General features: G+C 42.8%; 1 protein-coding gene across 1 annotated transcript; it reads left to right on the top strand.

Moving 5' to 3' along the window:
- The first annotated feature begins 12,938 nt into the window (after window positions 1–12,938).
- LOC112778868 (uncharacterized) lies at window positions 12,939–14,780 on the top strand. The gene is made up of 2 exons (XM_025823146.1): window positions 12,939–13,415; window positions 13,506–14,780. Exons 1-2 carry the CDS (start codon window positions 12,939–12,941, stop codon window positions 14,778–14,780), a joined length of 1,752 nt encoding a protein of 583 aa, XP_025678931.1.
- Window positions 14,781–16,620: the final 1,840 nt, after the last annotated feature.

The raw sequence follows: 16,620 nt of genomic DNA, 5'->3' as shown, positions 1-16,620 counted from the left end.
CGGTGGCCCTGGAAGTATTGCCTCAGCCTTCGGGAGGAGGTTAGGAGTGCCAGCGCCAGTTTCTCCAGTTTGTTGTATCTCAGCTCTGCTCTTTGTAGCGCCCTGCTCACAAAGTAGATTGGTTGCTGAGCCTTCCCTTCTTCTCGTATCAGCACTGTTGCAAGCGCTTCCTCTGTTATGGCTAGGTAGAGGTAGAGTGGTTCTCCGGTCTTAGGCTTCCCGAGCACCGGAGGTGTTGCTAGGATCTCTTTGAAGCGGTTGAATGCTTCCTCGCATGCAGGAGTCCATTCAAACGCTATCCCCTTTTTCATCAGATTGAAGAAGGGCAGGGCTTTTGCTGCCGATGCGCCGAGAAAACGGGATAACGCAGTCAGCCTTCCTGCCAATCACTGGACGTCTTTGATACAACCCGGGCTCTTCATCTGGAGAATCGCTTGGCATTTCTCAGGGTTGGCTTCTACCCCTCTTTGGGTTATCATGAACCCGAGGAACTTCCCGGCCTCCATGGCGAAGGCGCATTTGAACGGGTTGAGCCTCATGCCGTGTTGTCGGAGGGACGCGAACACGCCCCCCAAGTTGCTTAGGAGGTCGGCAGGCCGTGTGGTTTTCGCGAGGATGTCGTCCACGTAGACTTCCACCGTCTTGCCTATGAGCCCGCAGAATATCTTGTTCATCAGCCTCTGGTATGTGGCGCCAGCTTTTTTTAGGCCAAATGGCATCACCTTGTAACAATAGGTCCCTCCTGGCGTTATGAACGCCGTCTTATCCTCGTCGGGCCGGTGCATCGGAATTTGATTGTACCCGGAGTAGGCATCCATGAAGCTCAGATACCGGTACCCCGCCGCTGCATTGACGAGCGCATCAATGTTGGGGAGGGGATAGCAGTCCTTGGGGCACGCTTTGTTGAGGTCGGAGTAGTCCACACACATTCTCCACCTCCCATTGTGCTTTTTTACTAAAACCACATTCGATAGCCAAGTGGAGTAGTCTAGTTCACGGATGAACCCTGCTTCGAGGAGGCCGGCCGTCTGCCTGGCCACCTCCTCTGCCCTTTCCTGTGACATCTTCCTCCTCTTTTAGGCCACTGGTTGGGTTCCCGGTTTGACGGCCAGGCTGTGCGACATGAGTTGGGGGTCTATCCCCGGCATGTCAAATGGCGTCCAAGCAAACAGATCAGCATTGGCTCTAATCATCTCCATCAGAGGTTCTTTCAATTCATGGGGGAGATTTCTGTTTATGAATGTGAATTTCTCTTCCGCGTCCCCAACTCTGAATTTTTCCAGGTCCCCCTCTGGCTCGGGCCTGGGCTTGTCGTCTATTCTGGCATCCAGGTCGGCGAGGAACACCCCTGATGCCTCTTTGGATTTTTTCCTCAAGGAGAGGCTGGCGTGGTCGCAGGCGACCGCCGTTTCCAACTCTCCTCTAATGGATCCTACGGATCCGTCATCAGTAACAAACTTCATTACGAGCAGCTTCGTATTGATCGCTGCCCCAAGGTCGTTGATGGTTTTCCTCCCCAGGATAATGTTGTAGGCTGTGGAATCCCGCAAAACTACAAAATCGGCCATTACTGTCCTTCGCCTCTGTCCCTGTCCCATGGAGGTCGGGAGGGAGATAATCCCATCGGGTTTGATGAAGTGATCGCCCAACCTTACCACACCGTGCTAGTGGGTCGCTAGGTCGGCGTCACGCAGTCCCAAGGCGTCAAATACGTTGCGGAACATGATGTTTGAGTCTGCCCCTGTATCCACGAGGATTCGTTTGACGAGGCCGGTTCCGACTCTGGCCGTGATGACCATGGGGGGCTTTCCGGGACCTCATCAAACCATTGGTCTTCTGGACTAAAGGAGATGGATGGGAGTCTCTGGGAACTTCTCGCAGGTGAAGAGGAGACTGCCAGAATTTTGGCGTCTTTCTTCTGTACTGATCTCGACCTTGGGGCTGAATTCCTCGCCGTTACTACGTTTACCACTGTGAGTCCGTAGTCGTCTCCCTCTGGTTCTTGGCGTCGTCTTGTCGCCCGGGATCTATCCTCGCCCTCGTGGTCGCGGTTCAGTCTCCTCGGCTCTCTAATGAGGTGGGAGAATTCGGCAAGTTTCCCGTCCCTGATTGCTTGCTCAAGTGCATCCTTCAGGTCGAAACAGTCTTGGGTCTTGTGCCCGTATCCCTTGTGATATTCACAATAAAGGCTTTTGTTCCCCCTGTTCGATCCTTCAGAGGTCGGGGTTTCGACAGTATTCCCTTCTCGGCTATCTGTTGGTAAACTTCCATGATCGGGGTCGTGAGGGGAGTGTAATTAGTGAACTTCCCGACTCGGGGGAATGGCTTTGTTGTCTTGTTCGCACCACCGTCCCTGGCGTGCTCCCTTGTTCTTTCTCCGCTCTCGTGGTGCCGAGTTTGGTTGTGAGAGGACTGCCGTTTGTTGGCAGCCACAACCCGGCTGACTTCTTCATCGTTAATGTACTCCCTCGCTACACACTGGATCTCCTGCATTGTCCAGACTGGTTTCGTAGTAAGATGCTTTCTGAAGTCCTCGTTCAGGAGTCCGTTCGTCAAGCACAAACTTGCTACTGAGTCCGTCAGCCCGTCAATCTCCAAGCATTAGTTGTTGAACCGATCCAGGTATTTCCTGGTCGTCTCGCCGAGTCTTTGAGTCACCCCCAGTAGGTTGATTGGGTGCTTTGCTTTGGCGATCCTGGTCGTGAATTGGGCTAAGAAGGCATGGATGATGTCCGCGAAACCGGTCACCCAGCCCTGCGGGAGGTTATTGAACCACCGTATTGCAGGTCTCGCCAAAGTGACCGAGAAAGCGCGACACCTGACCACGTCTCCCACTCCTTCTAGGTTCATCCTGGCCTCAAAGGCCGTGAGGTGTTCCAGTGGGTCTTGTGTTCCGTCGTACCTCATGTCCGTTGGCTTGTCAAAGTGTTTTGGCAGCTGGACCTCGAGTATGGAACGATGGAATGGGGTCGCTCCCATTATCACGGGTCCCCGGGTTCTCGCCGTTCTTCCTTCGTCGTCTTCCCGACGAGCGTCTTCGTGCCCGCGATCCGTTGTACGCCGCCTCTCCTGCCGGGCATAGATGACGGGGTCATGGCGTCTTCTCGCGCGTCCTCTTTCCCCATCACTTTCGGACTCAGCCTGGGGGCTGAGCATGCGTCTGGAGTGGCTCCTAGAGTGAGAGCGGGAGTGACTTTGTTCTGGGGTGTGCTGATCGTGTTCTCTATCTGCTAGCCGGCGTTCCAAGTCTTGCATTCTGTGGCGCAGCTCTTGCATTATTCTGGCGTGATTGTTGCCAGTTCCCCCGAAGGGGCGTCTCTCGTGAGATTGTGTTGCGTTTCTCGGGGGGGATCTTAGATACTGTCGGGAATCAGTCGCGGCGGCGTCTCCTCCGGGCTCGGCCTCGCGGCCTGTCCCACTTTGGACTAGTACAAAGTCCATGGTCGAGTCCCTACAGACGGCGCCAATGTTCGGTAAGTCGGGTACCGGACGGTTCGGGTTGGTATCCTGGTTGGTGATGGGGGCCTCGTCTGGTCGTGGGTTGCCGGTTAGACGTAGTCGAGGTCCTGAGCACTTCGCGTGGAAAGGGGGGTGTCACCTGCAAATACACTCCGACGCTCTGGTCAGTAAATGTGCAGGCGAAAAAGGGGGGTAGAATGTGCATGTCGTACCTTGGGGGAAGGGTAAAACCTTCCCCTTATATACCGTGTCAGAGGTGGGCCCTGCAAGGACAGGCCCACTTTCTTCGAGGCGTTCTCCTCACAGCTATAGGTGAGCTGTCAGGACGCGTATCCGAATCGGCTGCAAGGCGCCCTGCCCTTGACCGTTTGGGTCGGGTGGTGCCCGGATCGGGCCAACCCGTAGAGGGTTTGGGCCAGGCCGCAACAAAATCGAATTTCGATCTATTATGGACAAAATATACATATTAAATCAAATAATACATAATAAACAAGTATAAATTAAAATAAAAAATTTACTATAATTAAAATTTTCTTTTAATTCATACATTAAAATTTTTTAATATATTTATTAAAATAAAATTTGTACTTAGGATTTATAAATAAAATCGTAGTTGTCTTTTTTTTTATATATATAAAAGATTATTATTATTACTATTATTATCATTACTTATTCTCCTGGATTTTATATTGTTATTGTTTATTATTACTATAATAGCATTTCATGGCCCAATTTGATTTTTATGTTCAAAAGAGTATTTCTTGGTCCAAACACTATGACCATACCCAAAAAAAGAAAGAAAGAGATTATCTCCCTTGACCATTAATTAATCTCCCAATTATGCATTAATTTATCCTGCAAACATCACTAATTATTTTTGGTAACTGCTCACATGAAGATACCAAAAACATCTTTTTATGATGATTCTTGTTTAAAAAGTGTAGCTTATTTGTTTAACAACACTTTAAATAAAAGTAACACTTTTACTTTAAATAAAAATCAAACCCTACAATCTATCATTCAATGATCAAAATGATGTATATTCACATGATAACAATCATTAAATCTTCATTGGAGTAGCCACCATTATTTTTTTCTAACTACGGATGATTGTCACTCATTTGTTGTACATCAGCCATTGTCCCCGATTGTGGCTAGAGGTGAACTACGCGTCAACAATTTCCTCATGCCACTTCATTTCAGCATGTACTGAAAAAAATTACTTTTAGCACGATAGTATTATCCGACTTTCAAAGAAAAGAACAAGTGGTATTAGGTAATGACACAGAAACTCTTATTGCAGATGTTGGTTATTCATATCTGATTTCTTTGGATAGTAACAAAAGGTTTATTCTTAAATAATTATTAGATTCCCCTGATATATCTCACAGTTTAATTAATGTGTATCAATTTACAGTAGATAATAAATGTTATTTTGAATTTCACCCTAATGCTTGTTATGTGAAATCTCAGGACACCAATCAGATCCTTCTATAAGGGTCATCTAAGCAAGAAGTTTATGAATTTGAACGAGTAGCTATAACTAGATCACCAATCATTACATCTAAACCTCTTGCTTTCATTGTTATCTGTAATACTTTTGATGTTTGGCACAAAAAATTAGGCCATTGTGATTCTAAAATATTTCACTTGTTCTTAATACTTGTAATATTTCTTTTGATAGAACTAGAAATAACAATGATAATAATTCTTCATCCTTATGCAAATTATATTGTATGTCTCAAATGCATGCTTTGCCTTTTCAATTAAACACTTATCAATTTAATCAACCATTGGAAATGGTATATACTGATGTATGGTGTCCCTCTTTTGTCCTTTTTCATCATGGTTTTTTTTTACTATGTATCTTTTCTTGATGCTTAATCATGATATTCGTGCATCTTCCTGCTATCTTCCAAGTCATAAGTCTTTACAGCATTCCAACAATGTAAAATATAGATGGAGAAATATACTGGTTATCACATTAAACAAATACAAACAGATCATGGTCAAAAATATATATCACATTATTTTCAAGATTTTTTAGTTACTAATGGCATTTTTCATAGATATTCATGTACATCAACATAATGGTAGGATAGAAAGAAAACATAGACATATAGTTGAAGTAGGACTATTAATGCTAGCTACTACATGTTTACCACTAAAACACTGGGATGATGCTTTTTTATCTGCTTCTTTTATAATTAATAGATTGCCATCTCATGTTCTCTCTAATAAATCACAATTTAAAATGCTTAATCATCATGCACCAGATTATAATCTACTTGAAATTTTTGGTTGTGGTTGCTATCCCTTGCTAACTCCTTAAACTCATCTAAATTTCAATATATATCTAATTTATGCATTTTTATGGGTTATGCACCTCAACACAAAAGGTATAAATGTATGAATTCCATGGGTAAGATTTTTATTACAAGACATGTTTGATAAGTTGTTGTTTCCTTATAATACTATGTTTCAACAAGTTTATAAACCTCCAACCAAGAATTCAACAATTCAATCTATTTTACCTGTTCCTATCCTCACCTCTAATGAGATCGCTCACACAATTTTCTCATATTCATCCTTATCACAATCCCCACTATCAACACAAGATACACTACGTAATCAAATTTTTTCTTCCTCTACTACCTCATCTGAGACTTCATAGCCAGATAATACCACTCCTACTACACAACCTACTCCCAATTATCCAATTACCACCTATCAATCCCTCCACCAATACTAACACTCACTCTATGATCACTAGATCAAAAATTGGTCCCTTAAAACCCAAAGCACTACAAGCAAGTGCCAAGAAAATTCTAGACCTTGTTAATGAAATACCAACAAGAACTAAATTAGCTCTCACCACTGATCATTGGACAAGAGCAATGCAGGAAGAACTTAGTGCATTACATAAAAACAACACATGGATAGTAGTTGATCCTTCTCCTGGCAGTACCATTATTGGTTATCGCTGGGTTTATTCTATTAAAAAGCATCCTAATGGTACCATTCTAAAATACAAAGCAAGGCTAATAGCTAAAGATTTTCATCAAAGAGAGGGTATTAATTATGATTAAGTGTGCAGTCCCGTCATTAAGGCAACAACAATTAGAATTATTCTGACAACTACAGTTACTAAAGCCTGGACAATTCGACAATTTGACTTCAACAATACTTTTCTTAATGAATAACTTCAAGAGACAGTTTACATGCAGCAACCATGATCCTTCCCTCAAGGTCCATCATATCAGTTTTCAAGTTAAATAAATCTATTTATGGTTTAAAGCATGCCCCGAGGGCTTGGTTTACTAAATTAGCTTCAACTTTGTCACAATTTGACGTCAAGAATACCAGGTCAGATCTTTCCTTGTTTATTCGTTTTACTTCTACCTCTACTATGTATGTTTTAGTTTATGTTGATGATATACTTGTTCCGTGCAATGATAATAATGAAATCACCAAATTGATATCACAATTACATACTTTATTTGCCTTAAAAGACTTAGGAGACTTCAATTTCTTCTTAGGTATTGAGGCTTTTAAGACAGAATCTAGTTCATATATCCTCTCTCAAACCAAATATATCAAAGTATTGCTAGTTAAATCTCATATGCATGAATCACATTCTATGCCAACACCCATGATCACTACTACTAAATTATCTACACATGGTAGTGAAATATATAAGAATCCTACTCAATACAGATCTATTGTTGGTGCATTGCAATATGCAACCTTAATCAGGCCAGATATTACATATGCATTCAATAAAGTTTTACAGTACATGCATAACCCTCTTTTATCCCACTGGAAATGTGTTAGAAGAATCATTCGATACTTGGTAGGTACCATGGATCAAGGGCTCTTTTTTCAACCCAATGCTAATTTTAAATTATTTGCCTTTGCAAATTAAAATTGAGGTTCAGATATGGATGATAGAAGATTAACCACAAGATACTGTGTTTATCTAAGAACCAATCTAATCTCTTAGGCAAGCCAAAAGAAGCACTCAATAAGCAAATCCAGTGCAAAAGTGGAGTTTAAGAGCATAGCTGCTGCTAAAACAGACATTTGATGGGTTTAAATTCTGTTCATAGAACTACACATTCAATGCTCAAGCATTCCAATCTTATACAATGACAATATTAGTGCAGTTATTCTCACTAAAAATCCTATTTTGCACAACAAGACCAAACATTTTGATCTAGACATGCATTCAGTTCGAGAAAAAATAAACCAGCATTAATTAATTGTTGTGCACATCCCAGCAGAAGACCAAGTCATAGATCTTCTCACCAAACCTCTCTGTTATACAAGTTTTCAGAAATTCAGAACCAAACTCAGGGTCTTACCTAAAACGCCATGAGTTTGCCATGAGGGTGTTGAGAATAAGAAGGATATAAAGAACATTACGTAGCTAGCAAGATAATCAAGATTACTCTTCTCTATTTTGTTATATAGTTACTGATGTAGAATTCTATTAGTTCTGCTATGGTATTAGTTAGTACCAGTGTTGTATAGAGATCAGATGCATGTCATTATTAGAATAGTTTATTCATTCACATTCATTACAATAAATACAATTCAACTATAGTTCTCTCACTTCTCTACAACTACTGCATAATTGCTTCTGCTCAACGTGTTGTATGTTCTCATAGGCAACTATCTATGAATTATGATAGCAATAAAGAAAAATCTATAGTCAAAACTATCATAATAGAAATCTAAAGATTATTATCAACATGGATGACTAATAATAAAATCTTCATGGCAATCATCTGAATAGGAATAGAAGACAAATTTAAAATAAAAAAACCATGTAACAATTAACTCATGTTTTATTTATAATAGTGTCTATATATGTCACTTGGAGTTAAAATGGTACCATTTCATTATAACTCATTGTTATTGTGTTTTACATCTAATTTAAAAACTCTTCTTAAAAGAAATGAATTTGAAATCATAAATTTAATTCAAACTATTTTTCACAACTTTTTTTTATATTTTATTTTCTACGACTTTCTTTTCTGTCACTCTCCATTATTCCATTTTAACATTAAGACTGAAATTTCTCTAGATTATTTTTTTCTTTCCTATTTTAGGTCCACTAATTTCCGCATCATTCTTATGGAAAAATAAAATGAGGCCCACATGAGATAAAATATTTTTTGCCCTTACATTTACATTATTGACCTTTTAGTAACTTGGTCGCATTTATTATCTGTTATGTAAATTTCAAAAGATGCTCTTCACAACCATGTGCCATATTACCACTGGCTGATTAAACAGAAGTCACCTTTAGCCACCGTAAGTATGGCCATCACAGAACTCATTGAATATGAGAGTCATGAAAGATGGAAAAATAGGCAAGTAACCGGAAGAAATAAAGAGAAAATTACAGAAACATGAGACTGAAATAAATGATGAAAGGCAAGACTTTGGGAGGATTAGAGAGTATAATAAGATGATGGACACAAAATATGAAATGCAAACGATGATGTATTGTGAGAAAGAAGAGCATGATAGAAGGATACATTACTTAGACATACAACACATAGAAAACTCAATAAAAAATCCTTTTCTTTTACAAAATAATTTTTGGATGATAGAATATTTGAGGAGGTGATCTAGAAAACTCGAATGAGATCTTAATTTGGCCAAAAACTAAAATATGAAAAAGGGAAAGAAAATATAGGCAATGAGAATTAGGGGAATAAGAATAGTAAATCTTCATTTGGTCCGCAATACTCACTAGACTTTGAAAAAGTAATACAAAAAAATCTTTCTCAGAAAAACAAGACCAGGATGGGGAGGAAGCTTGGATCAAGTGGCTGTAAGGATAATAAAGAAAGATCAAAGGGTACTGTAAGAAAAAGGAAAAGAAGAGAGTGTAAAAAAGATATAAGAGAAAGAAGTAAATCAGCAAAGAAAAAAAGATCTCCTGTGAGTCTCCATAAAAGAAGAAAGGGAAAGGTCAGAGAAGAAAACACAGTATAGACGAGTCCAAGAAGAAGGGGAGACAAACTATATCGAAGCCAAAAGCTATTAGCGAAAGCGAAGCTAAAGACACTAAAGAAGAAGTGATAAGGACGTGGAGAGTGCACTCTCAACTGATGTTGAAATGTAATGAGGAAGAAGCAATAATGGACTATATCAAGAAAGCATTGACAGAAACAAAGAAGCAATAAGAGATAAGCATAAGAATAAGAAGACGTGGAAGGAAGAGTGGGTCCTTAAAACAGGTCCAATAACTGCTGCGCTAGTAAAAAGGGTGGATGGTATGGTCCAATTTGGCTTGAGGAATGGAGAATGATTGTGTATGATATCAGTTGTAATTAGGGGTGTGCATTAGGGGTGGCAAAACGGGTCGAGCCCGTCGGGCCGATCCGCTAAACCCGCTAAAAAAGGCGGATCGGGCTAGGATTTGGAGCCCGCCAAATTAAAAAAACCCGCCAAACCCGCACCGCCAAATTGACAGGTTTTGGCGGGGCGGGGCGGGCCGGTCCGCCGGGTCGAAGATTTTTATTTTTCTTTTTTTTTTATTAAATAAAAGTGTGATGACTATTATAAAATTAATAATTATAAAATTTTTAAACACTTTTTTTCATTTTTTGTTTTTATTCTTCTTTTAGTTATTAACTTTATTTATTTTATTTTACAATTTTGTATATATGCTCAAATTATGTGACTTATTTTTTAAAATAAAGATGATTCTATTGACAAATATTATTTTAAACAATTTTATTGAAGTTAAAAATTAAAAAAAAAATAGTAAAAAAATTATATTATAATTTGACTATTTTTTATTTGTATTTGATTTTTTAATTATTATTTTTTGGTTAATTTTAATGAATTTGATTTAAAAAAAAAAAAAAGAAGTGGGCTAGCCCGCCAACCCGCAAATCCGCCATAAAGCGGGGCGGGCTAGCATTTTGAACCCATTTTAGTTGGCGGGACGGGCCGATCTGCCCCGTTTATAGGGCGGGCCTAGGCGGGGCGGGGCGGGGCGGGGCGGGCCGGCCCGCTTTGCCACCCCTAGTGTGCATGGGCCGGGTAAAACCGGGTTTGATGTGACCCAGACCCGGCCCGAAATATACACCGGACCTATTTGTTAGACCCGAACCCGACCCTAGACCCGATGAAACTTATGCACTTTCGGGCTACGATTATACCGGGTAAAAACCGGGCCGTTAACATTATATTACCTTGATACCTTCTTGTAAGTTAGCATGTAAAAATATCCAAATTTCCAAGACTCCAATCATTATTTGACATGGTAAAATTTACTTAGAAAAATATAATAAGAAGTAACTCTTCTCTAAAATTAAAGTATAACCATAATCAATACTAATATTGCCTAATAACACCAAATATTTAAATCAATACAAATAACATAAAATTATGCATTAGTCTAAAGTCTTATGCATTTTAAACATAAAACATTAACTTATAGTCTTATATATAATGACTAATAACACAAAATATTAAAGTTTACAATACTTAAATTTCACATAATAATAGCCATCATCCATCACTAATAACACAAAATATTAATTGTGTATGATGACCGGGCCACCGGGCCATTTCGGGTGACCCGAGCTATGGCCCGGACCCAATCTGAAATAATGACCGGGTCTACTTTTGAGACCCATACCCGGCCCTAGACCCGATGAAATCACATCAAATTAGCCCCTAAAGTGTTCGGGACCGGGCCGGGCCATGCACACCCCTAGTTGTAATAGAGCTTACTCGTGTTGATCAGGTGTTGGTTATGTTTATTTATGTTTGCTTTCTATGAGACCAAAATCTTTGCTCCTCGATGGCGATGTCGTAGGAAAATAACTGATTGTTAGGTTGGTTTAAATGGTAATTAGGGGTTGTTCTTTTTGTTTGATTATGTTTAGTTTGGCATAGGCATGAAAAAGTGCTCTAGATTGTTTTTGCAGTGGAGGAGTTATGTTCTTTTGGTGTTAATATTTAGAAATGTAGGTGTTATTTAGGTCTTTTGGTGTTGAAATTTTTAGTTTGGTTTTTGCTTTGTTATAGTTTTGAACCTTTGTCCTTCTCCCACTATTTAGGTGGTCAATAGTTACTCTAATTTATCTAAAAAAATGGTATCATATTGTGATATGGTTGAAAATAATAACTAATCCTGATAACTATTATGATCAACAATATCCAACTTGTAAACAAGTTCTAGTCGTGTACAAAGTGTAAGCATGAAACAATTAAAAAAAATAAAAGAGTTGCATGATTGGATGTCTTCTTTTCACCACAAGAATAATATAAATAAGTGGTCTAGTTTTAAATTTATGTATGACATTTTAATTAAGAGTTATGAGGCATAGTTAGAGTTGTTGAGAGTAAAATTTGTAAGGTTCTATTTTGAGTATTGTGATTCCACATTTATTTTGTGTACTAATTTTTTAGTTATTCTTTTTTTTTTTAGAAATGATTGGTTTTGTACTTTTAGTATCTTTTCTTTATATTTAAGTTGAGTGTTTACATGATTTAATTTAGTATTTAGGTAAAATTATGTTACGGCCCAACCCAAACGACATGCTGGGGACCAATCCACAAGCTACTCGACCCGAACGGGCGGGCACGAGACGTTCGAGAACCGACCTGAACACGCGTCCTTTACAGCTCACCGCTACACCTGTATTGGGAAATTTCGAGGAAGGTGGGTCTGTTCTCGCGAGACCCACTCTTGACAGGGTATATATGGGGAGGGTCCTACCCGTCTCCCCAAGGTACGTCACACACTATTCTACCACTTTCTCACCTGCACACCTGACTGACTTGAGCGTCGGAGTGTCTTTGCAGGTGACACCCCTCCCTTGCGAGAAGCTCGGAACATCGCCCGTCATCACCACCCAACCCCCTGGTCCCTTACCAGTCGAGAGCTCCGCTCACCCGAGAAACGTCCTTGATCCGTCCGGTACTCGACCAACCGAACATTGGCGCCGTCTGTGGGGACCGAATAGATGGACTTCGTATTGGTCCCTGGGGAGCTAGGGAACGCAACCAAACCAAGGGGGGACGCCTCCGTGGCTTCCTCACGTGAACGCACGAGGTCCCCCCCGCGACAAGCCGAGCAATCCTCGCGATCCCAGGAGAGACGCCCTTTTGGGGGAACAGGCAGTGATAGTACCAGGATAATGCAGGAACTGAGACACAGGGTACAGAACCTGGAGCGCGACCTAAAACGTGAGCTCGCGAACCGCGGGCAACGTCGGCAAACCCCCGAGCCCGACCACTCGCGGTCCCCTCGGCAAAGAAGTCGTTCCAGGGGCACGCCGAGCCCCTGATCGGAATCGGATAGCCCTCGGGAGAACAGAGGGACGCTGAGAAGGCGACGCGATCCCTTGATATACGCGAGATCTTCGAGGAAAGGAGCTACCGTGAACAATCAGGAAAAAGAACGCGACGAAGAAAGGGCTAGAACAACCCGGCGTCCCGTGATCATGGGAGCAACCCCTTTCCATCACTCAGTCCTCGAGGTGTGGCTGCCAAAACACTTTGATAAGGCAACGGACATGAGGTATGATGGAACCCAAGATCCGCAAGAGCACCTAACGGCCTTTGAGGCCAGGATGAACTTGGAAGGAGTTGGCGACGAGGTGAGATGTCGCGCCTTCCCGGTCACTTTGGCAGGACCTGCAATCCGGTGGTTCAACAACCTCCCGCAGGGTTCCGTGGCCAAGTTTTCCGACATCAGCCGCGCCTTCTTGGCCCAGTTCACCACCCGCATCGCAAAGGCGAAACACCCGATCAACCTGCTCGGGGTGACGCAAAGATCCGGCGAACCGACTAGAAAATACATAGACAGGTTCAACGACGAGTGTTTGGAGATAGACGGTCTAACCGACTTGGTGGCCAGTTTATGTTTGATAAATGGACTCCGAAACGAGGATTTCAGGAAACATCTTACCACCAAGCCTGTGTGGACGATGCAAGAAATCCAAGACGTCGCGAGGGAATACATCAATGACGAAGAAGTCAGTTAGGTGGTGGCGGCCAATAAACGTCAGCCCGCCTACAACCAAGCTCGTCAACACGATAGCAGGGAAAGACTGAAGGAGCACCCCAAAGACGGAGTGCCGGCCAAGACCTTCAAGCCGTTCCCCCGAGTTGGAAAGTTCACCAACTATACCCCCCTCGCAGTCCCTATTGTGGAAGTCTACCAGCAGATAGCCGAGAAGGGAATTTTGTCGAAACCCCGACCTCTGAAGGACAGAACAGGAGGAAACAAGAATCTATATTGTGATTATCACAAGGGCTATAGACACAAAACACAGGATTCTTTTGACCTAAAGGACGCGCTGGAGCAAGCGATCCGAGATGGAAAGTTAAGCGAGTTCTCCCACCTCATCAGGGAGCCGAGAAGACGAGATCGCGACCGAGATGCAGAGGACAAGAGTCGCCCGGTAAAGCGACGCCAAGAGCCCGGCCTCACGATAGTAAACGTAGTGATCGAAAGGGATGCGGCTCCAAGATCGAAATCGGCGCATAAGAAGGACGCCAAAGTTCTGGCGGTCTCGTCATCCCACCCTGCGCCAAACTTCAAGAAGACTCCGTCCATATCATTCGGTCCAGGGGACCAATGGTTTGACGAAGCCATGGAAAACCCCCCAATGGTCATCACGGCCAAGGTAGGAATCGGCCTGATTAAGCGAATTCTCGTAGACACCGGCGCCGACTTGAATATCATGTTCCGCAACGTTTTCGATGCTTTGGGTCTCCGAGATGCCGATCTAAGGACTCACCAGCACGGGGTAGTAGGGCTGAGCGACCACTTTATCAAGCCTGATGGAATAATCTCTCTACCAGTATCCATAGGACTGGGACAGGGGAAAAGGTCGGTAATGGCGGAGTTCGTAGTCCTGCGAGACTCCATGGCCTACAACGTCATCCTAGGAAGAAAGACCATCAACGACCTCAGAGCAGTAATTAGTACAAAGATGTTGATAATGAAGTTCATCGCTGATGACGGATCAGTGGGATCCATCAAGGGAGACCTGGAAACGGCAGTCGCATGCGACAATGCCAGTCTCTCCTTGAGAAAGATATCCAAAGAGGCATCAGGAGTATTCCTAGCCAACCTGGACGCTAGGGTCGACGACAAACCCAGACCCGAGCCAGAAGGAAATCTGGAAAAGTTCAGGGTCAGCGACTCGGAAGAGAAGTTCACCTTCGTGAACAGGAACCTCCCCTATGACCTGAAAGAACCTCTGATGGAGATGATTAGGGCTAACGGCGACCTATTTGCCTGGACGCCAGCCGACATGCCGGGGATAGATCCCTAGCTCATGTCACACTACCTGGCCGTCAAGAAGGAAGCCAAGCCGATGGCTCAGAGGAGACGGAAAATGTCACAAGAAAGGGCAGAGGAGGTGGCCAGGGAAACGGCTAGCCTCCTCGAAGCCGGATTCATCTGGGAACTCGACTACTCAACTTGGCTGTCGAACGTAGTTCTAGTTAGAAAGCACAATGGAAAATGGAGGATGTGCATGGATTACTCTGATCTTAACAAAGCATGTCTCAAAGATTGCTATCCCCTCCCCAATATAGATGTGCTCGTCGATGCGGCAGCGGGATATCGGTATCTGAGCTTTATGGATGCTTACTCTGGCTACAATCAGATACCGATGCACCGGCCCGACGAGGAGAAAACGGCATTCATAACGCCAGGGGGGACATTCTGCTACAAGGTAATGCCGTTCGGACTAAAGAACGCAGGGGCTACCTACCAAAGGTTGATGAACAAGATATTCAACGACCTCATAGGCAAAACGGTGGAAGTATATGTGGACGATATCCTAGTAAAGACCACCCGACCTGAGGACCTCATAATCGATCTGGGGAATGTATTTACCTCCCTCCGGCAACACGGCATGAGGCTCAACCCGCTTAAGTGTGCCTTTGCCATGGAAGCGGGAAAAATTCTTGGGGTTTATGTTAACCCAAAGAGGGGTGGAGCCCAACCCGGAAAAGTGTGAAGCAATACTCCAGATGAAGATCCCAGGGTGCATCAAAGACGTCCAGAGGTTGGCAGGAAGGCTCACTGCGCTTTCCCGATTCCTCGAGGCGTCAACTGCTAAGGCACTACCATTCTTCAACTTGATGAAGAAGGGGATAGCGTTCAAATGGACACCGGCGTGCGAAGAGGCGTTCAAGCATTTCAAGGAGGTACTCGCAACACCACCTGTCCTCGGGAAGCCCAAGAACGGCGAACCGCTATACTTGATGATAAACCGCTATTTTATGGTCCAACTTGTGCTAAATTGAGTGGTTTCTATCAAGTCTTTACCCACTTATTCATATAAATTGCATGGTTTTACAATTGCCTTCCTGATTTAATACTATGATTGAAAACTTGCTTCCAGAGCCTTTAATTTGTTAGATTATAATTCTTCTCTATACCATTCGATGCTGTGATCTGTGTGTTAAGTGTTTTCAGGCTTTATAGGGCATGAATGGCTTGGAATGTGGAAAGGAAGCTTGCAAAAATGGAAGGAACACAAAGAAACAATGGAGCTGACCAGCGAGACGTGATGCGGACGCATGGCTCACGCATGCGCGTGATCCGGAGCATTCCCTAGTGACGCGCACGCGCACTTGACGCGCGCGCGTGAATAGCACAAAAGAAAAGCGACGCGTACGCGTGACTGACGCGTACGCGTGATAAGGAATATCACCAAACGACGCGCACGCGTGACCCACGCGTACGCGTGATATGCGCGACATACAGCAGTTGCAGAAAATTGTCTCCAGCGATTTCTGGGCTCCTTTTGGCCCAGTTCCAGGCCCAGAAAACACAGATTAGAGGCTGAGAGTGAAGCAAAATGAAGGGGGAGAACATTCATACAATCATTAAAATAATTTTAGGTTTAGATGTAGCCCTCTTTCTAGGTTTTAGGATTTAGGATTTAGGATTTCTCTAAGTTTTAGATCTATTTTCTCCTCAACTGCAGGTTCAATGTTCTTTGACTTAATTCTCTTATACTCTTATTGACTCTAATACTTTGGTTTATACATTCCTTTTGTTGATTTCTCTATTTAATACAATTTGAGATATTTCATATTTAAGATTGCTCTTTTTTATCTATGTTATTGATACTTGCGATTGATTGTGTGGATCTTATT

The sequence above is a fragment of the Arachis hypogaea genome, chromosome 19 (genome assembly GCF_003086295.3).
Source record: "Arachis hypogaea cultivar Tifrunner chromosome 19, arahy.Tifrunner.gnm2.J5K5, whole genome shotgun sequence".
Taxonomy (NCBI): Eukaryota; Viridiplantae; Streptophyta; class Magnoliopsida; order Fabales; family Fabaceae; genus Arachis; species Arachis hypogaea.
Note: the sequence above shows the minus strand (reverse complement) of the source record. Positions and strands in the feature narration are given on the sequence as shown.

Bases quoted from the DNA above. Each gene is read 5' to 3' on its own strand.
- LOC112778868 (XM_025823146.1), top strand. From the start codon at position 12,939: ATGGGAGCAACCCCTTTCCATCACTCAGTCCTCGAGGTGTGGCTGCCA. The intron at 13,416-13,505 runs GTGTGGACGATG...AATAAACGTCAG, and splicing joins AACATCTTACCACCAAGCCT to CCCGCCTACAACCAAGCTCG.